The sequence below is a fragment of the Rhizoctonia solani genome, chromosome 15, assembly GCF_016906535.1.
Source record: "Rhizoctonia solani chromosome 15, complete sequence".
Lineage (NCBI taxonomy): Eukaryota > Fungi > Basidiomycota > Agaricomycetes > Cantharellales > Ceratobasidiaceae > Rhizoctonia > Rhizoctonia solani.
In genome coordinates this window covers 1,234,871-1,255,569 of record NC_057384.1, presented here as the reverse complement: position 1 = coordinate 1,255,569, position 20,699 = coordinate 1,234,871, and the positions used below count along the sequence as shown (strand labels likewise).

Genomic DNA, 20,699 nt, shown 5'->3' with positions numbered 1-20,699 from the left:
ACCTAAAATATATCTAGGATTTCTGAGATATTGTAGATAAAGCTATCTACAATATAAGGGGTATGGTGGATTGAAACACTATCACTCAATCACAACAATCCTTACAGTATTGTTGCACTATACTCAATGTTGAACTCAACAACTGTGACAGTCAAGGGGCACAGGGTCGCAGTAAGTACACTAATAGGTTACCCTGTGTCTGTTGGGACTGGCCTATGGTCTTAGTGCGCCAAATAACCTCCTATGCTATTTACAGTGAGTCAATCACTAAAGTAAATGCGCAGATAAGCTGTTAAAGGCTTGTGTGTATATGTCAATATATAAGAGTGGATAAATGGATGCATTAGAAGCGTCTTCACAGGGTCCTTTTATACCCTGAGAAGGTGCACAAACAAGTATATACATGATTGATACCAAGAGGGGGTACAGGAGGTACATGTGGCAACTGAAACACTTGAGGGAGCCAATACTTTGGTACATAGTAAACAAACAACAGATCCTAATATTTGCCCCAAGGCAATGTTTGCCCCAAGGCAGTATTTACCTGTGTGGGTCCTTAGATGTCCCAAGGCTAAGTGTTTCATCCTTGGAGTAAACAGTCCCAAAGGTAGGATACCTCTGCATTGGGTACTTACAGTAAATGGGGCATAACTCAGCCAAATGTTGTCCGTTTTGGGGGTTTGACCCAGCGTTCTGGAGCGCACAAACATGCGCACCTAAGCGCAAGCGATTCGGCAGTGTGGGATGCCCGGGTGATGGAGAAAAGGCGCATTTAGTGCGTCGGCGCTTAAGGGCTGATTAAGCGCCGGAGCACTTGCCTATGCGACAGGGGGGACCCTGAATATTTCTGTGTGTAGCCACAAGATAGAATCTTGAATAATAAATGCTACAAACAAGAGAAATATTACTTGTTACTGTTTATCTACTCAGCTGAATTTATATATATTTAAATGAGTGAGAAAACAGCATATATGCAAAAGGCATTGCATATTAAGGGTATTCCTGAGCTTTGTAGGTTTTGTAAAGGTCACTATTGGATAGAGGGACCTTGAAAACCTTAGTTCGCATCTTTATCTCATTTATTTACTGTGAGATTACTAGTGTAATTAATAAAATAAGTACAGATTTAAAGAAGAAATGTCATATCCATAACAATTTGTAAATAGTTACTCTGTAGAAATATATAAGGAGGCCAACCAACCATGGTAACACCCAGGTCAATTACCTCTTGTTGCATCCTACACTGTACAAGGGCCTTACAGCCCAGCAACCCCTACTTAGCCACTTAGTCTACACTGCCTTAAGCGGCCTTCCCATTGTACCTACGTAGCTTGCCATTGCCCTTACAGCCTTGGTCATTGTAGTATAGCTGATTGTTGTTGTAGGATAGCTTGCCACTGCCTTACGCGGATTCTACTTAGTTACTCCCAGCTGCAAGCGCCCTCCTCCTTGACGTCCTTACCAATGTCTAGGACACTAGGTAATTGACCTTAAGTTGGTTGCAAACCGTGCCCACCAAGCACACCCTACTCAGACTCAACAAACAAGAAGGCCCCCTGTACTAGCACAAGGGAAATCACCTGATCAGGCTTGCCTTTTGCTATCAATAATCAAACTAGCATTGGCCCCAGGTAGTACCAAATTGCTATAAGGCAGACGGGTTCTAATTGTCCGCATACCACTGGTCACCGCACCTTTTGTCAGCGGAGCTAGCCAGCAGATCCACCCGCTTGCAGAAAACCCGTTCCACATCACGCCTGCACACAGCAGCTGATTGGTCAATAGGGACTGTCCAACGCTAGGCGGTTGACGCAAGCTCTTAGCGCCAGTACAATAAAGCAACCCATAAGTCCTGATATAGGCACCCCGGCTATTAGCCCCCATTTTCCCCCACATTGCCCACCATTACTTCCCGCACCCCCTCTTGCGCTTCCTCTTGCGCCTCCCAGCGCACCACTTCCCACCAAGGCCGCTCTTATCCCCATGAGATGGCAACCCGCTCCCGGAGCACTGCTTGTCCCCCGTCCCCTCTTGATCAAGGAGAGCTGGGACCCACTCTTCCGGCAACCGCCAATGAGTCAACAAACCTCAAACCCAAGGTCTATGGGGAAATCTCCCTTGGACAAGCAATCTCCCTTATCCTGGGACTCCAAAACCAAGTCCTCCAACTTGAGCAGGAACTTGAGGAAACAAAAGAAGCCACAAAGGAAGCCCAAGACTGGATGGGTGCAGTCAATCAAGCCCTCACTTGCATCAAGGCTGGGGGTGGAGCCCCACACACACCAGAAGACCGGAAACCCCTGGCAGTCAAGGCCACGCCCAGGCCCTTACCCAAAGTTGACCCTCTACCAGCGCCTAGTGCACCCCTTGTTGCCTGGGCCAACCCCACAAAAGCCCCCCCGTCTTTGCCCAACCAACTCCCATCCAGGCTCCCCTGCAAGTCCATACTCCCCCTGCACCTGCGCCTATCAGGCTCCAATCCCCCCAAGTCCCTCAACCAGCGGCTCCTATAGCCACTTACCAGCCCCCGGTCAAGGTAGATCACCCTGACGCCTACACCAGGAAAATAGGAAACAAAGCCTGTCAATGGTTAACCAGGATGTTGGCATGGGTCTGCCTCAATCAGCGGATGTTTCCCACAGATCAGGAGATGTTGTCATTCCTCCTGATGAACATGAAGGACGTAGCAGGAGCATGGGCGCACCCCCATCTTGATCAACTCAGGTCCCACAGGGCCCTAATTCAAACGGTTGACAATTTTAGGACAGAGTTCTTGGCTGCATTTGGTAACCTGGATGCCACGCAAGCCGCCAAGTGGCAAATCACAAACCTTACTCAGACAGGCACCTGTGCTGAGTACATCACAAAGTTCAGGACCATTGCTATGGACCTGGACTGGAACAACGCCGCCCTTTGTGGGCAATTTGCACGTGGCCTCCACTGGGAGGTCAGCCGTCTTATTGCCACCCGCAAACGGCGCCCAACCACCCTCCTCAAGCTGCAGAATGCGGCTCTGGTCATTGATAACGCCCTCCATGAGGAGCGTGCCAGCCACCCGCCTAAGGGTAGTAAGTCTGGAACCTCTTCCTCCACCCCCAATAGGGGGGCAAGTACCGGCCAACAGGCCACAAGACCAGGGCGCCTCTCCAGCAATCCCAATTTTGTCTCCAAGGAGGAACAAAACCGCCGCTGGGCTGAAGGCCTATGCATCAAGTGCGGCAAATTAGGCCACAAGTTTGCGGAATGCCGCACCGGCTGGAAAGCCACACCTAAAGAGGAAGGCGTCAAAAAAGAAGCCGCCAAGATTGGCAAAGAGTCTGGACCTGAATTGGGAAAAGACTAAGGGTACCTGCTGCTGCACGCAAGGACCCTAAGGACTCTGGACTTGTAGAAATTTGTAATATATCAAACAGTAACAATAGAATCTCCCCCCTTTTTACAATTTCAATCAAACCAGAGAAACAAGCGGAACAATTAGAAGTCCTGATAGATTCAGGCGCCACATCATCATTCCTCCACCCACGTACTGCCAAGGCATTACGCCTACCCCTCATAGACCTCCCTAATCCCCAAACCATTACAATGCTTGATGGGTTGAGCCCCCAGGCTGGAAAAATCTGGAAGAAAGCTAATCTGACATTCTCCTTTGATGGCAAGCGCATGACCAAGACCTTCCTAATCTGCAACACAGGGTCTCACGCCGCTATCCTGGGACTGAAATGGTTGGACGCACATAACCCAGAGATTGATTGGAACTCATGCACCCTTACCTTCCCTCATACCCCTCCGGAGCACATGGCCATAGCCAAAGAAGAGGAAGCTGATCAGAATCCCCTGGAAGGAGTACCCTCCAAATACCACCAATACGCCAAGGTGTTTGGAGAAGAAGAATTCAACAAGCTTCCTCCCCATAGGCATTACAACATTGGAATTGAACTCACTGAGGAAGGACCCCTCAACTCCCCCCTTTACAGTATGACAGACGCTGAGTCCGCCACACTCAAGGACTGGCTCAGGGATGAGTTGAAGAGTGGGAAGATCTGTCCCAGCAAGTCTTTGATCAGTTCCCCTGTAATGTTTGTTCCCAAAAAGGATGGTTCCTGCCGCTTGGTTGTTGATTACCGCCAACTCAATAACCAGACAAAAAAGAACGTCTACCCTCTACCCCATCCTGATGACCTAATGGCCCAGCTCCGCAGCGCCAAGGTCTTTACTAAACTAGACTTACGGTGGGGATATAATAATGTCCAAGTTAAGGAAGGTGATGAATGGAAGACCGCTTTCCGCACCAAGTATGGGCTCTATGAGTCATTGGTAATGACATTTGGTTTGACAAATGCTCCCGCTTCATTCCAGCACTTCATGAACAACCTGTTCAAGGATCTACTGGACGTATGCGTCATCATCTACCTCAATGATATCTTGATCTATTCAAGAGATGACGTATCTCACACACAACACGTCCACAAAGTCCTACGGCGCTTAAAGGAGAACCAACTGTTCTGCAAGGCATCAAAATGCACGTTCCATGTCACATCCGTGGAATATTTGGGAATCATTGTGTTGGATAAGGGTTTCAGTCTGGATAAGCTCAAAATCCAGGCTGTACAAAAATGGCTGGTTCCTACAAAGGTCAAAGAAGTGCAATTGTTCCTGGGATTTGCCAACTTTCTCTGCCAATTTGTTGCCAATTTCAGTCACTTGGCCAGACCCTTGCACAACCTGGTCAAAAAGGATTTGATTTGGAAATGGGGTACAAAGGAACAAGAAGCCTTCCAAAGTCTGAAGGATGCCATTACAAACGCCCCGGTACTCTGTCATGCGGACCCTGCCAAACCTTACTTCTTGGAAACAGACGCCTCAGGTGCAGCACTAGGGTCTATACTCAGCCAACACCAAGAAGATGGACAATTACATCCACTAGGTTTTCTGTTGGAATTGTTCAAGGGAGCAGAGCAAAACTATGATACGCACAACAAAGAACTACTTGCAATAATCCACTCCTTTGAATACTGGCATATCTTCCTGGAGGGCACCAAACACCTGATCACAGTCTTCACGGATCACTGAAACTTGGAATACTGGAAGGAGTCCAGAACCTTCAACCGCTGCCATGCACAATGGCACTTACTCCTTGCTGGCTATAATTTCCAAATTGTGTACCGCCCAGGCAAACAATCCGGCAAACCGGATGCCCTGTCCCGCCAAGCCAACCACGCTGACATTCCCCCTGCCAACCAGACCATGTTACCAGCCCCCATATTTGCTAATGTTGCCATAGTCACACCCAAGAAGGAACTCCAGCGCCAGATTGAAGCCGCATTGGACCAGGACAAGTCTTTGGAGGGAATACTCCAATTCCTCCAGAACAAATCAAAGGCTCCTCCCTCCATCAGACAAGCCTTCAAGGATTATGAAATGGAAGCAGGACTATTGTTCTACCAAGGGCGCATTGTAGTACCCAACGTTGGTACCCTGAGGACAGATTTGCTCCAAATTTTCCACAATAGCCCCTTAGCAGGACATCCAGGGAGACAACGCACATTGGAACTAGTATCAAGGGATTACTACTGGCCCAGAATCCGTGCTGACACCTACTGGCACGTGGACTCCTGTGAGACATGCCAGCAAATAAGAAAACCCAAGTACGCACCTATACCGCCACAGCCACTAGAACTCCCTACCAGACCATGGCAGCATGTGTCCTACAATATGATTGTGGACTTGCCAAAGGACAGGAACCATGACTCAATCCTGGTCATCATTGATAGCTTCACCAAGTATGGAATATTTGTCAAATGTTCCAAGAAGTTAAAGGCACCGGAACTGGCAGAACTATTCCTGGAACATGTGTGGAAACGTGTTGTACGCCAACTGTAAGGTTGGGTACTCGCTAGTGGGCGGGCGCTTACGGCCGTACTACTACTGACACAGGTAATCTAACTATCTAATCTAGGCTACTCTACTGCCACGTAAGGTGGGCTTCTGCTAACTACTGGCGACGATGGGGCCTTAGGCCTGGGAGGTGTGGTGAGCACAATAAAAGGGTTAACTTCTATACTACTGGGGGGGCCGGCTACTTAGCTGGCTGATGGTCCTCCTCAATGGTATGAGACAAGGTAAAATCGACTTGGGGTCTCCAAGTGATTTTCCTGCTGTATATATGTCAAGGGGCACACTATCTACATGGTCTGTGCGCGTGAGAAAAGAAGTACATGTGTGAAATGAGAAGTGTGCTGCGGGCTGCGCAGAAGCGTGGATTTCTCCTAGGCGCCCTTGGCACGGCATCTCGGCGCGGCATCCCGGCATAATAAGCGCCGAGATCACGTGATCGAAAAACATGAGATATCAAGTCCGTAAAAAATACTAAAAATAATAGAAAATTCGTCCGATTCTAATGGTATAATTAAGGAGGTTGTAACATTGCCCCCCCCTTAAAGGCTCTTGGCGGCGTCACGAGCCTTTCTGAGTCTAGCTTGGTTAAAACGCTTGATCTCTTCTTGGCTATGCTCCAGCAATTCTTCCGGTTCCCATGAGTTATCTTCCGGGCCGTACCCCTTCCATTTGATCAGGTAGAACCATTTCCCTTTCTGGCGTTTTGAGTCGATGATTTGTTCAACTTCGTACTCTTCTTCCCCTTCTATTGTTTCAGGAGGGGGTCTCTCGGGGAATGGTTGACTTGGGGATTCGTGCGCCTTGGACAGCAATCCTACATAGAACACATCGTGGATCTTCAGGGTTTCTGGAAGTTTCAGGCGGTATGCGTGACTGGAGATCTTTTCCGTGATCTCGAATGGTCCTAGTCTTTTGGGATCTAGCTTGTTGGAGTTTGTTCTCAGCTCCACGTTCTTCCCGTCCAGCCAGACCTTTTCTCCAATTGAGTATTCCGGTATTGTCCCTTTGTTTCCCGTCATCCTTTCCTTGCTCATCCTTAGGGCTGCCTCCGCTTCTTTCCATTCTTGTGCAAGGGTATCTGCTACATGGTCGGCCTCTGGGACGTTTGCTGGAACGTTTGATGGGTTCATGACAGGATTTCGACCGTATACTAACTCGAAGGGGGTTTTCCCGGTGGCGGAGTGTTTTGCATTGTTGTAGGCGTACTCTGCTAATGGTAGCCAGGAGGCCCAGTCCGAGTGGTCTGCTGCAACATACGACCTTAGGTAGAACTCGATGAACTGGTTTACCCTTTCCGTCTGGCCGTCTGACTCTGGGTGGTAGGCTGATGAGAAGGACGGTTTTACACCAAGGCGTTGGTAAAGTGCCCTTAGGAATTTTCCCGTGAACGTAGTTCCCCTATCTGATATTGTTCGAACCGGCAATCCGTGGAGTTTCCACACCTGTGAGATGAATAAATCCGCTAGGCCTTTGGATGTGACTTTCTTGGTAGTTGGGATAAAATGCCCGAACTTTGAGAAGGAGTCAATGACTACCAGGATTGCGTCGTGGCCGTTTGACTTGGGAAACCCTGTGATGAAATCATAGGAGATGGTGTGAAACGGGTAAGGGGGAACGTCCAAGGGTTTAAGGGTAATGACCGGGGCGTGGGCTCGGCGATTGGCCTGACATGTTGGACAGCATTCTACCCATTCTTTGGCAGAGGACTTCATACCTGGCCACCAGTAGTTACGACTTAGTAGTTCCAGGGTACGTTGTTGTCCAGGGTGCCCAGCCAGGGGTGAGTCATGGAATTCTCTAAGCAAGCGTTCCTTCAAGATTTCCGAATCTGGGACCACTAATTTTCCATGGTACCACAGTAGGTCCTCTTCCCAATCATAATCCCTATATGCTTTCCTGATTGACGGGGGTGCGTTGTCTGCGTCTTCTGTCAGGAACTGGATGATGGGTTCCAGGGATGGGTCGTCCTTCAGCTTCTCTCGGATTTCTGTGACAATCTTGAGTTCCGCTTCTGATGTGTTGGCAAAAACCTCTGATGGCAGCATGACTTCTGGTTCTGGGGGAGCGTCTACGTAATCTGATCTCCTGGATAACGCGTCTGGCTTTCCTGATTGTTTCCCGGGGCGATAGTGGATTTCAAAGTTGAAGTCGCTCAGGAAAATACGCCATCGCGCATGCCTTCTGTTGAATGTCCGTGCCTGCATCCAGTATTCCAGATTCCGATGGTCCGTGAACACTTGTACCGGTTTGTCCGTTGCTTCCAAGAATATCCTCCATTCCTCCAATGCCTTAATGATAGCCAGGAGCTCTTTATCGTGGGTGTCGTAATTAGCTTCCGCTCCTGAAAATGACTTGGACATATAGGCAATGGGATGTAACCAATTATCTGGGCCTCTTTGGCTTAAGATGGCACCCATAGCTACTCCTGACGCGTCCGTTTCCAGGTAATAGGGAAGCTTGGGGTTGGAGTGAATCAGAACCGGGGACTGGGTAACTAGGATCTTTAACTCTTGGAAGGCTGCTTCCTCTAGGTCTCCCCATGACCAAGGGGTTTCCTTTTTGGTGAGGTTATGCAAGGGTCGTGCGACAGAGCTGAAGTTGGGAATAAACCGTCGGAGATAGTTGACAAAGCCTAAAAATGCCTGGACTTGTTTGACCGTTCTGGGCTGAGGCCATGACGTGACTGCCTCTACCTTCTTCTGGTCCATGGAAAAGCCTGATGGGGATATAACGATTCCAAGGTAATCGACCGTTGTGACGTGGAAGTGACATTTTGATAGCTTGCAGAAAAGCTGGTTCTTCATAAGTCGTGACAACACTTCTCTGACATGAGCCGGGTGGTACTCTGGATCTTCTGAGAAAATGAGAATATCATCTAGGTATATTACCACGGTAACGTCAATCAGATCCCGGAATAGGTCGTTCATGAAGTGTTGGAACGCTGCAGGGGCGTTGGTGAGGCCGAAGGGCATGACTAGGTATTCAAAGAGGCCGTATTTGGTTCTAAAGGCCGTTTTCCATTCGTCTCCTTCCTTGATGCGTACATTGTTGTAGCCCCAGCGTAAGTCCAACTTAGTGAATATCTTGGCATGCCTTAACTTGGCCATGAGGTCGTCCTGTCTGGGGAGTGGGTAGACGTTTTTATGGGTGACATCATTCAGCTTCCTGTAATCAACCACCAATCTAAGGGATCCATCTGCCTTTTTGACAAACATAACCGGGGCGCCTGCGGAGGAAGTGCTAGGGCGGATCTTGCCCGTTGCCAATTCCTCATCAATGTGTTGTTTCAGTGCTTTTGATTCTGCGTCAGTCATGCCATATATAGGACCAGGGGACAGTTTGGCATCTGGGATAAGGTCTATGGAGATGTCATACTCCCTATGTGGAGGGAGGACCTTAAACTCTTCTTTGCCAAAGACCTTAGCAAACTCATGGTATTGAGGGGGGAGGTCTGCTAAGGGGTTTGGATCTGCTTCTTCCTTGGAGGCAATTTGAACTTGTTCAGGGAATGTGATTAGTCCCTGTTGCCAGTCAATGAGAGGAGCTTCTGCCGTTAACCATGTCATGCCAAGTATTGCCGGTGTGTTGCCTATTGGGCAAACAAGAAAAGGAATGTGGTGGAAATGGCCATTGGCCGAGACCGCGAGTTGAACCTGGTGCCATATGCGACCAGTCTGGGAAATGGTACCATCTAACATTCTCACAACTCGTGGATTTTCGAGTTGGGTTTTTGGGATTTTGTATTTTTTGACTATGGCGGGTGATATGAAGTTGGATGTTGCGCCAGAGTCTATCAGGGTTTTGAGGGGTTCCGTCGGGTGGTTATGCATGACCAGATCAAGATATAATAAAGGTTTTTTATTTGAGTCCAGAGCTAGAGAAACAAATTCAAAATCCAAATCTGATACATGTACATCTAATTTTGAGACCAGGGGCTTGACGGTAGTCCTTGGCCTTAGTCTTTTCCCGACCCTTCCTCTTCTGCCACCTTAGCTACCTCCTTGACGGTAGCCTTCCAGCCGTTGGGACACTGTTTGATACCATGCCCCTTTTGGCCGCACTTGACACAGAGGCCAGATGCGCGGCGACGGTCCCTTTCTTCCGGTGTGATGTAATTAGGGTCCTCTGAGAGGCGGACCCGTTGAGTGGTTGTAGTGGAAGTAGTGGCCGCGGTGGCCGGGGACTTGGCGGGAGCCTTTTTTGGCCAATTCTCCTCATTTTCGCGGCGGATGTTGTCAATCTTTATTGAGGCCGCGAAAATTGCCTCGAGTTCGTCAGGGACGCTGTCCTTGGTTGACAGCAGTTCCTTAACCTTCCAGTGGAGGCCCCGCGTGAATTGCGCGATGTAGGCCTCCTCGTTCCAGTCGAGTTCCGCCATAAGATTACGGAACTCCGTGACGTATTCGGAGGTGGTGGTAGTTTGGGAGAGCGCCGCAATCTTCCTGGCGGCAGCCCGCTTGGCGTCGGGGTCGGCAAAGGCCTCCTTGAATTTGCCTGTCAAGGCCTGGATGGTGGTGGGGGGATTCCCCTCACCCTTAATGATAGCTCCAATGATGGGGAGCGCCCAGTCTGCTGCTTTGTCCTCCATGTGGTAGAGGATCCAGACGACCATCTGTTCTTCTTCGTCGAATTGGTTGCGGTGGAGGGCGACCCAGAGCATCATTCTGTCAAGCCATTGGGTGGCCTTTCGTCCCCTGGTATCTCCCTTGTATGGGTCTGGTAGGTCCATCTTGGGCCGCTTTACACTAGACCCCGCATCAAAGGGGGTGAGGGACCCTAAATGCCTTGCAGGCGTTCCTTGAGGCTCCTTTTTAGGTTGCCTTGGTTCTTCCTTGTCCTCCGAATCGAAACCTGTTCCCCTTGAAGGCCGGAAAGGGGCCTTGAGTCCAGGCCTAACCGTGCCTGGAGTGTGGGCTTCTCCTCCCGAGTGGGTGGGAGGAGTGACAGGCCCAGTCGATGGGCCAGGCTGGGCTTGGGGGGCTCCCTGATCTTTGTCCCCAAGGAGGTCCGCGGTTTCCTTGCATATGGCTTTGAGCTCGATGAGCTGTTGGCCTTGAGAAGTGATTTGGGCCTGCAAGGACCCGACTGTGGCGGTGAGGGCTGTGATAGCCTTGAGGAGAGCGGAAGTGGACGGCTCTGGTTCCATCCTTGGCAAGTCTTGCGAAGCGGGAGATGTGCTGCAAGAGGGCGGTTGGGAGTGGGTTGGAATGGAACGTCTAGAGGAGCGGCTGGAGGGACGGGAGTAAGGGTGTGGGACGCCAGAGCGTGTGGAGGGAATGTCTGAGACGGCGGGGGGGAATAGGGTGCCTGATACAGGACTTATGAGCGGTTTTTGCGCAGTATGTGAACGCTAAACCCTTGCGTCAAACACCTAGCGTTGGACAATCCCTACAACAAATCAACAGATCTGGCAATTGTGATACAAGCGGGTTTTTTGCAAGCGGGTGATTTGGCTGTCTAGGGTTGCTAACTGCTGTGTTCCGGCGAAACACGTGGTATGCGGACGATTAGAGACTGTCCGCCTTATAGCAATTTGGTACTGGGTGGGACCGACAGCTGTTTGATTATTGAAGCTGAAAGGCGAGTCCGATCACCCGTTTTCCCTCGTGCTAGTACGGGAGTTCCTCTCGTTTGTCGATCAAGCCTACAAGAAGTCGATTTTACAATGTCGTACGCCAACTGTAAGGTTGGGTACTCGCTAGTGGGCGGGCGCTTACGGCCGTACTACTACTGACACAGGTAATCTAACTATCTAATCTAGGCTACTCTACTGCCACGTAAGGTGGGCTTCTGCTAACTACTGGCGACGATGGGGCCTTAGGCCTGGGAGGTGTGGTGAGCACAATAAAAGGGTTAACTTCTATACTACTGGGGGGGCCGGCTACTTAGCTGGCTGATGGTCCTCCTCAATGGTATGAGACGAGGTAAAATCGACTTGGGGTCTCCAAGTGATTTTCCTGCTGTATATATGTCAAGGGGCACACTATCTACATGGTCTGTGCGCGTGAGAAAAGAAGTACATGTGTGAAATGAGAAGTGTGCTGCGGGCTGCGCAGAAGCGTGGATTTCTCCTAGGCGCCCTTGGCACGGCATCTCGGCGCGGCATCCCGGCATGATAAGCGCCGAGATCACGTGATCGAAAAACATGAGATATCAAGTCCGTAAAAAATACTAAAAATAATAGAAAATTCGTCCGATTCTAATGGTATAATTAAGGAGGTTGTAACAAAACGGCATGGAATGCCAGAGAAAACAGTCTCAGACAGAGGACAGGTCTTCAACAACAAGTTCCTGAAGGCACTATACAAACATCTGGGAATAGACCCTCACTTCTCCTCAGCATATCACCCCCAAAGCAACGGCCAAACAGAGCAGGTTAACCCAACAATAGAACATTTCCTTAGGGCATACTCCGGGGTTAATCAGAGGGACTGGACCAAATGGCTCCCAATGGCGGAATTTGCCTATAACAACGCGGTACACAGTAGTACAGGAAAAACACCCTTCAAAGCCCTGTACGGATGGGAGCCCACCTTGACACCATCCAATATCCCAACAGATGTGCCAGAAGCTGACAAACTTGCCAAGACAATGGAGACACAATGGAGAGAAGTGGAAGCCGCCCTTAGACAGTCCAAGTCACGCATGACTGCTGGGGAAACAGGAAACCCGCTAGAATTTGAGATTGGAGAAGAGGCATGGCTTGACGCCAAAAACGTTAAACTGAAGACTCTTAGCCCCAAACTAACGGAACAACGCCTAGGGCCATTTAAAGTCATTGAGAAAATCTCCAACTGGGCATATTGGCTCAAACTTCCCCCATCTATGCGTATCCACAATGTTTTCTATGTAGGACTCCTGTCAAAAGTCAAAAGGGATGGCAAGCGCGCCTTTGAAAACCAACCCCCACCAGTCACCATGGACGGAGAAGAAGAGTACAAGGTAGAAGGCATAACAGACGCGGAGGAACGGAATGGAAAATGGTTCTTCAGGGTCAAATGGAAGGGTTATGGTCCAGAAGAAAACACATGGGAACCCCAGGAAAACCTGAAAAATGCAGGCAAAATTTTGAAGAAGTACAAGGAAGACATGAGAAAAAAGGCCCTTGGCGCTGCCAAGGCCCTTAGAGGGGGGGCAGTGTCGTAGACACAGTTGATACCAGGGAATTTATTCCCATTTTCTCGAATTTAAACAAAGGCAAACAGACAACATTTTCAATCACGTGACTTTGGTGCTTATATCATACGCTAAGCGCCAAGCCACGTCCCCACCCGCGCTTAATCAGCATATGTAGCCACCTCCACCTATGATGTCATCACAACACGTCAGTGACACGTGTGCATGAGTAAGGCCAACTGCGGAGCAGGGTTCTTATTGGATCACATATTTGATAAAATGTATTTGTAAATAGTTACTCTGTAGAAATATATAAGGAGGCCAACCAACCATGGTAACACCCAGGTCAATTACCTCTTGTTGCATCCTACACTGTACAAGGGCCTTACAGCCCAGCAACCCCTACTTAGCCACTTAGTCTACGCTGCCTTAAGCAGCCTTCCCATTGTACCTACATAGCTTGCCATTGCCCTTACAGCCTTGGTCATTGTAGTATAGCTGGTTGTTGTTGTAGGATAGCTTGCCACCGCCTTACGCGGATTCTACTTAGTTACTCCCAGCTGCAAGCGCCCTCCTCCTTGACGTCCTTACCAACGTCTAGGACATCATGTGTGTAGGGGCTCAAGCGGCACTCAATGTGTATAATAAATACATGTAAAACTTGAGTATTTGCAAAGTTTGTTATATCTCTTTAGGTATGTATATTCAAATTAGACTGCATTCAAACATTGATTGATGCATTCTTATAGCAATGTGTCCAGATGTTAAACTGAGCTGGTTTTACCAACACTACAATGCACCATCAGTTGAGGCTATTTGTCAGATGATTCTTGCAAGGTTCTGCATCAGCTACCCCCTGTCAAAGAACCCCATTACATCAAGCTCACAGTTGCTGGAACCAACCTCAAAGGTGTGGCTATTACATATAGTGTCTTATCTACAAAATCTGATCTATAGTACACTTAGCTGCAAAATTGGTGGCTTCAAGGCCATTCTCTTACGTCTAGTACTGGCACTACTGCCCCAGCCTTTGCCTCACTCAACTTGGACTTGATTGAGGCTTATTTGTTGTCATATACCACTGTAAGGTGGGTACACACTAGTGAGGGCGGGCGCTTAAGGCTGTATCTAGTACACTATAAATGCTGACTAACTATCTAACTAGGCTAACTACTCTACTAACCACTTAAGGTGGTAACTACTGGCTATCTACAATGACAAGGGGGCCAAAGGCCTGGAGTTGTGATGAGTAAGGTAAGGGAGTAAGCAACTTCTGATGATTGGGGGCCAGCTACTTAGCTGGCTGAATACCTTCTCTAATGGATAAGAGACAAGGTAAAATTGACTTGGGGTCTCCAAGTAATTTTCCTGCTGTATATATAATCAAAGGGGCACTATCTACATGGTCTGTGTGCATGAGAAAGGAAGTGTACATGTAAAATAAGAATTGTGCTGCAGACTGTGCAGAAGTGTGGATTTCTCCTAGGCGCCCTTGGCACAGCATCTTGGCACAGCATCTTGGCATAATAAACGCCAAGGTCACATGATTGAAAAACAAAAGATACAGAGTTTGCAAAAAAAGTAGAAATATCAGCAAAATTGTCCAAATTCAGTGGTATAGTGTCGTGCACCACTGTAAGGTGGGCACACGCTAGTGGAGGCAGGCGCTTAAGGCCGTACTACTACAAGCAACACGTACGTAATCTAACTAAATAAGGCTATGCTACTTCCGCTTAAGGCGGACTACTACTACTAACTAATGCGAGTGGGCCTTAGGCCTGAAGGTGTGGTGAGTCAAGGGGGTGGTGAGCGTCTGAGTACTACTGGGGGCCTGCTACTTAGCTGGCTGACTAGTCCTCCTCAATGAATATGAGACAAGGTAAAATTGACTTGGGGTCTCCAAGCGATTTTCCTGCTGTATATATAGACAAAGCACACTATCTACATGGTCTGTGCGCGTGAGAGAAAGAAGTACAGAGGACAAATGGGAAGCGTGCTGCGGGCTGCGCAGAAGCGTGGATTTCTCCTAAGCGCCCTTGGCACGGCATCTCGGCGCGGCATCTCGGCATAATAAGCGCCGAGATCACGTGATCGAAAAACAAAAGATATCAAGTCCGTAAAAAATACTAAAAATATTAGAAAAATCGTGCGAGTCCAATGGTATAAGTTAGGAGGTTATAACATTGCCCCCCCCTTAAAGGCTCTTGGCGGAGTCACGAGCCTTTTTCAGTCGTGACTTGTTGAATCGTTGGATTTCCTCTTGGCTGTGCTCTAGGAGTTCTTCCGGTTCCCAGGAATTGTCTTCCGGGCCATAACCCTTCCATTTGATTAGGTAGAACCATTTCCCCCGTTGTCTTTTGGAGTTGATAATTTGTTCCACCTCATACTCTTCTTCCCCTTCTATTGTTTCAGGAGGGGGTTTCTCTGGAAATGGTTGACTTGGGGATATGTGTACCCTGGATAACAATCCCACATAGAATACGTCGTGGATTTTAAGGGTTTCCGGTAATTTGAGGCGGTACGCGTGACTGGATACCTTTTCTAATACCTCAAAGGGGCCTAGTCGCTTGGGGTCTAGTTTGTTGGAATTTGTCCTAAGTTCTACGTTTTTTCCATCTAGCCAGACTTTTTCCCCTATTGAATATTCCGGGACTGTTCCTTTATCCCTTGTCATCCGCTCCTTGCTCATTCTGAGGGCTGCTTCGGCTTCCTTCCATTCCCTGGCTAGGGTGTCTGCCACGAGGTCTGCTTCTGGGACGTTTGCAGGGATATTTGACGGATTCATGATTGGGTTTCTGCCATAAATTAATTCAAATGGGGTTTTTCCAGTAGCTGAGTGCTTGGCGTTGTTATAGGCATACTCCGCAAGTGGTAACCACTTAACCCAATCTGAATGATCCGCTGCTACATAGGACCTTAGGTAGAACTCGATGAATTGGTTGACACGTTCCGTCTGACCGTCTGATTCAGGGTGATAGGCCGAAGAGAAGGAAGGTTTAATCCCTAATCGTTGGTAGAGAGCCCTGAGGAATTTCCCTGTGAATGTGGTCCCTCGATCTGATATAGTTTTGACAGGGAGCCCATGGAGTTTCCAGATGTGGGAGACAAAGAGATCGGCCAAGCCCTTTGCTGAAACCTTTTTCGAGGTAGGGATGAAGTGGCCTAACTTGGAGAACGAATCAATAACTACCAGGATTGCATCATGCCCTTCTGACTTGGGAAAACCCGTGATGAAGTCATAGGAGATGGTGTGGAATGGAAAGGGGGGAACTTCTAAGGGTTTTAGGGCTATGACCGGGTTGTGGGCACGACGATTGGTTTGGCAAGTGGGGCAGCATTCCACCCATTCCTTGGCGGATGACTTCATTCCCGGCCACCAGTAGTTACGGCTCACGAGCTCCAGGGTTCTTTGCTGGCCTGGGTGACCCGCTAGTGGGGAGTCATGGAATTCCCTGAGTAATCGTTCCTTCAGGGCCTCTGAGTCCGGGACCACAAGTTTCCCTCGATACCATAGTAGATCTTCCTCCCAGTCGTAGTCCCTGTACGCCTTTCTAATGGAGGGAGGAGCGTTATCCGCGTCTTCAGTTAGGAATTGGATGATAGGCTCAAGGGATGGGTCTTCCCTTAGCTTGGAGCGTATTTCCGTGACGATTTCCAGTTCCTCTTCTGATGTGTTGGCAAAGACCTCTGCAGGGAGCATTACCTCCGGTTCTGGTGATGTATCAACGTAGTCCGATCGTCTGGACAGGGCGTCTGGTTTCCCTGATTGCTTTCCTGGGCGATAGTGGATCTCAAAGTTGAAATCGCTCAGGAATATGCGCCATCGGGCATGCCTTCGATTGAATGTTCGGGCCTGCATCCAGTATTCCAAGTTCCTATGATCCGTGAAAACTTGGATGGGTTTGTCCGTTGCTTCCAGAAATATACGCCATTCCTCCAATGCCTTGATGATTGCCAGCAGTTCCTTATCGTGGGTGTCATAATTGGCTTCTGCCCCTGAGAACGATTTAGACATGTACGCGATTGGATGAAGGCGGTTGTCTTCTCCCCGCTGGCTCAGAATGGCTCCCATGGCTACCCCTGACGCGTCCGTTTCTAGGTAGTAAGGGAGGTCTGGGTTTGAGTGAATTAAGACCGGGGAACGGGTGACTAGAGACTTCAATTCCTGAAAAGCTTCCTCCTCTTGGGGCCCCCATGACCATGGGGTTTCCTTTTTTGTGAGGTTGTGGAGGGGACAAGCCACGGAACTAAAGTTGGGAATGAATCGGCGAAGATAGTTTACGAATCCTAGGAAGGCCTGGACCTGTTTGACTGTTTTAGGTTGAGGCCATGATGTAACCGCCTCAATCTTCTTTTGATCCATGGAGAAGCCCGCGGGGGATATGACAATGCCAAGGTAATTGACTGTAGTGACGTGGAAGTGACACTTAGAGAGCTTGCAAAACAGCTGATTTTTCATTAATCTTGACAGGACCTCCCTAACGTGTTCTGGGTGCTTCTCGGGGTCTTCTGAAAATATCAAGATGTTGTCCAGGTAGATGACCACAGTGACGTCAATGAGATCGCGGAACAGATCATTCATAAAATGCTGGAAAGCGGCTGGTGCGTTGGTTAAGCCAAAGGGCATGACTAGATATTCAAATAGCCCGTATTTGGTCCTGAAAGCCGTTTTCCATTCATCTCCTTCTTTGATCCAAACATTGTTGTAACCCCAGCGAAGGTCTAGCTTGGTGAAGAGTTTTGCGTTCCTTAATTTGGCCATAAGGTCATCCTGCCTTGGGAGGGGGTAGACATTCTTGTGAGTGACGTCATTGAGTTTCCGATAATCCACCACTAGTCTGAGAGAGCCGTCTGCCTTTTTGACAAACATAACCGGGGCGCCTGCTGAGGAGGTACTAGGGCAAATCTTGCCCGTTGCCAGTTCCTCATCAATATGTTGTTTTAACGCCTTGGATTCTGCATCAGTCATGCCATAAATTGGCCCGGGAGAGAGTTTGGCGTCGGGAAGTAGGTCAATGGCAATGTCATACTCCCTATGTGGAGGGAGGACCTTAAATTCCTCTTCGCCAAACACTTTAGCAAACTCATGGTATTGAGGGGGGAGGTCTGCTAAAGGGTCTGAATCCGCTTCTTCTTCTGAGGCAATTTGAACTTGTTCAGGGAAGGTGATTAATCCCTGTTGCCAATCAATCAAAGGAGCTTCTGCCGTTAACCATGTCATGCCTAGAATAGCCGGTGTGTTGCCTATGGGGCAAACAAGGAAAGGGATAATGTGGGAGTGGCCATTGGCCGAGACCGCGAGTTGGACCTGGTGCCAGATGCGACCAGTCTGAGATATGGTACCGTCTAACATTCTCACTACTCGTGGATTTTCGAGTAGGGTTTTTGGGATTTTCAGTTTTTCAACTATGGTTGGGGAGATGAAGTTGGAGGTTGCCCCAGAGTCTATGAGTGTTTTTAGAGGTTCTGCCGGGTAGTCGTCCATGTGTAAATTGATGTGGAGTAATGGTTTTTTATTTGAGTCTAAGGCCACAGATACAAATTCAACACAAGATACATCAGAGACTTTTATTTTTGGGCTCAAGGTTTTGGCAGCTTTCCTTGGCCCTACTCTTTTCCCAACCCTTCTTCTTCTGCCACCTTGGCTACCTCCTTGATGGTGGCCTTCCAACCGTTAGGGCACTGCTTGATGCCATGCCCTTTTTGACCGCACTTGACACAAAGGCCAGACGCGCAGCGGCGGTCCCTTTCCTCCGGGGTAACGTAATTAGGGTCTTCCGATAGGCGGACCCGTTGTGTGGTGGTAGTGGAGGTAGTGGCCACGGTGGCCGGGGACTTGGCGGGTGCCTTCTTCGGGCGGTTCTCCTCGTTTTCGCGGCGTATGTTGTCAATTGTTATGGAAGCCGCGAAAATTGCTTCGAGTTCGTCAGGAACGCTATCTTTGGTTGATAGCAATTCCTTCACCTTCCAGTGGAGGCCTCGCGTGAACTGCGCGATGTAGGCTTCCTCGTTCCAGTCTAATTCCGCCATGAGATTGCGGAACTCCGTGACGTACTCGGAGGTTGTGGTGGTTTGGGAGAGTGCCGCAATTTTCCTGGCGGCGGCCCTCTTGGCATCTGGATTGGCAAACGCCTCTTTGAATTTGCCCGTTAGGGCCTGGATGGTGGTAGGAGGGTTCCCTTCTCCCTTGATGATTGCCCCAATGATGGGGAGCGCCCAGTCTGCGGCCTTATCGGTCATGTGGTAGAGGATCCACACAACCATCTGCTCCTCCTTGTCGAATTGGTCCGGTGGAGAGCTACCCAGAGCATCATTCTGTCTAGCCACTGGGTGGCTTTGCGGCCCCTGGTGTCTCCCTTATATGGGTCGGGGAGGTCCATTTTAGGCCGTTTTATGCTGGACCCTGCGTCAAAGGGGTTAGGGACCCTAGATGCCTCCTAGGCGTTCCTTGAGGCTCCTTTTTGGGGCGCCTTGGTTCTTCCTCTTCCTCCGAGTCAAACCCGGTTCTCTGGAAGGCCTGAATGGGGCCTTGAGTCCAGGCCTAACCGTGCCTGGAGTGTGGGCTTCTCCTCCCGATTGGGTGGGAGGATGACAGGCCCAGTCAATGGGCCAGGCTTGGCTTGGGCTGCTCCTTGGTCTTTATCCCCAAGGAGGTCTGCGGTCTCCTTGCATATGGCCCTGAGCTCAACAATCTGTTGGCTCTGGGCTCGGATTTGATCCTGTAGGGACCCGACGGTGGCTGTGAGGGCTGTGATAGCCTCGAGGAGAGCGGAAGGGGACGGCTCTGGTTCCATCCTTGGCAAGTCTTGCGCAGTGGGTGATGTGCTGCGAGAGGCCGGTTGGGAATTGGTTGGAATGGAACGTCGAGAGGAGCGGCTAGTAGGACGGGAGTATGGGTGGGGGGCGCCAGAGCGTGTGGATGGAATAATTGGAAACGGCGTGGGGGAATAGGTGCCTGATGCAGGACTTAGGAGCGGTTTTGTGTAGTGTGTGGGCGCTAAACCTTTGCGTCAAGCACCTAGCGTTGAATAGTCCCTACAACAAATCAACAGATCTGGCGATCGTGATATGAGCGGGTTTTCTACAAGCGGGTGTTTCAGCTGACTAAGGTCGCTAACTACTGTGTTCCGGCGAAACACGTGGTACGCGGGGGATCAGAACTTGTCTGCCTTGTAGCAATTTGGTACTACGTGGGGGGGGGGATTTTTGATTATTATATCCTGCAAAGTAGCCCCGATCACGTGATTTCCCTCGTGCTAGTACAGGGAGTCTTCTCCTTGTCGATCAAGCCTACAACAAGTCGATTTTACAATGTCGTGCACCACTGTAAGGTGGGCACACGCTAGTGGAGGCAGGCGCTTAAGGCCGTACTACTACAAGCAACACGTACGTAATCTAACTAAATAAGGCTATGCTACTTCCGCTTAAGGCGGACTACTACTACTAACTAATGCGAGTGGGCCTTAGGCCTGAAGGTGTGGTGAGTCAAGGGGTGGTGAGCGTCTGAGTACTACTGGGGGCCTGCTACTTAGCTGGCTGACTAGTCCTCCTCAATGAATATGAGACGAGGTAAAATCGACTTGGGGTCTCCAAGCAATTTTCCTGCTGTATATATAGACAAAGCACACTATCTACATGGTCTGTGCGCGTGAGAGAAAGAAGTACAGAGGACAAATGGGAAGCGTGCT

At 49.4% G+C, this 20,699-nt stretch overlaps 7 protein-coding genes across 7 annotated transcripts; 3 read left to right on the top strand and 4 right to left on the bottom strand.

The window, feature by feature from the left end:
• Positions 1 to 1,988: 1,988 nt before the first annotated feature.
• Positions 1,989 to 3,343, top strand: RhiXN_12191 (Retrotransposon-derived protein PEG10; the record flags this gene model as incomplete). The annotated part of the gene is made up of 2 exons (XM_043332006.1): positions 1,989 to 2,369; positions 2,429 to 3,343. 2 exons carry the CDS (start codon positions 1,989 to 1,991, stop codon positions 3,341 to 3,343), a joined length of 1,296 nt encoding a protein of 431 aa, XP_043186767.1.
• Positions 3,344 to 3,582: 239 nt separating this feature from the next.
• Positions 3,583 to 5,880, top strand: RhiXN_12190 (Retrotransposable element Tf2 protein; the record flags this gene model as incomplete). Its single annotated transcript, XM_043332005.1, has 2 exons — positions 3,583 to 5,052; positions 5,089 to 5,880. The coding sequence occupies 2 exons, from the start codon at positions 3,583 to 3,585 to the stop codon at positions 5,878 to 5,880; spliced, it is 2,262 nt and encodes a 753-aa protein (XP_043186766.1).
• A 554-nt stretch (positions 5,881 to 6,434) lies between these two features.
• On the bottom strand, positions 6,435 to 9,725 carry RhiXN_12189 (Retrotransposable element Tf2 protein; the record flags this gene model as incomplete). The annotated part of the gene is made up of 1 exon (XM_043332004.1): positions 6,435 to 9,725. One exon carries the CDS (start codon positions 9,723 to 9,725, stop codon positions 6,435 to 6,437), a length of 3,291 nt encoding a protein of 1,096 aa, XP_043186765.1.
• A 125-nt stretch (positions 9,726 to 9,850) lies between these two features.
• On the bottom strand, positions 9,851 to 11,041 carry RhiXN_12188 (Retrotransposon-derived protein PEG10; the record flags this gene model as incomplete). Its single annotated transcript, XM_043332003.1, has 1 exon — positions 9,851 to 11,041. One exon carries the CDS (start codon positions 11,039 to 11,041, stop codon positions 9,851 to 9,853), a length of 1,191 nt encoding a protein of 396 aa, XP_043186764.1.
• A 1,094-nt stretch (positions 11,042 to 12,135) lies between these two features.
• RhiXN_12187 (Retrotransposable element Tf2 protein) lies at positions 12,136 to 13,041 on the top strand (the record flags this gene model as incomplete). Its single annotated transcript, XM_043332002.1, has 1 exon — positions 12,136 to 13,041. One exon carries the CDS (start codon positions 12,136 to 12,138, stop codon positions 13,039 to 13,041), a length of 906 nt encoding a protein of 301 aa, XP_043186763.1.
• A 2,164-nt stretch (positions 13,042 to 15,205) lies between these two features.
• RhiXN_12186 (Retrotransposable element Tf2 protein) lies at positions 15,206 to 18,496 on the bottom strand (the record flags this gene model as incomplete). Its single annotated transcript, XM_043332001.1, has 1 exon — positions 15,206 to 18,496. The coding sequence occupies one exon, from the start codon at positions 18,494 to 18,496 to the stop codon at positions 15,206 to 15,208; it is 3,291 nt and encodes a 1,096-aa protein (XP_043186762.1).
• A 122-nt stretch (positions 18,497 to 18,618) lies between these two features.
• RhiXN_12185 (Retrotransposon-derived protein PEG10) lies at positions 18,619 to 19,805 on the bottom strand (the record flags this gene model as incomplete). Its single annotated transcript, XM_043332000.1, has 3 exons — positions 18,619 to 19,367; positions 19,414 to 19,552; positions 19,605 to 19,805. 3 exons carry the CDS (start codon positions 19,803 to 19,805, stop codon positions 18,619 to 18,621), a joined length of 1,089 nt encoding a protein of 362 aa, XP_043186761.1.
• Between the last annotated feature and the right edge of the window lie 894 nt (positions 19,806 to 20,699).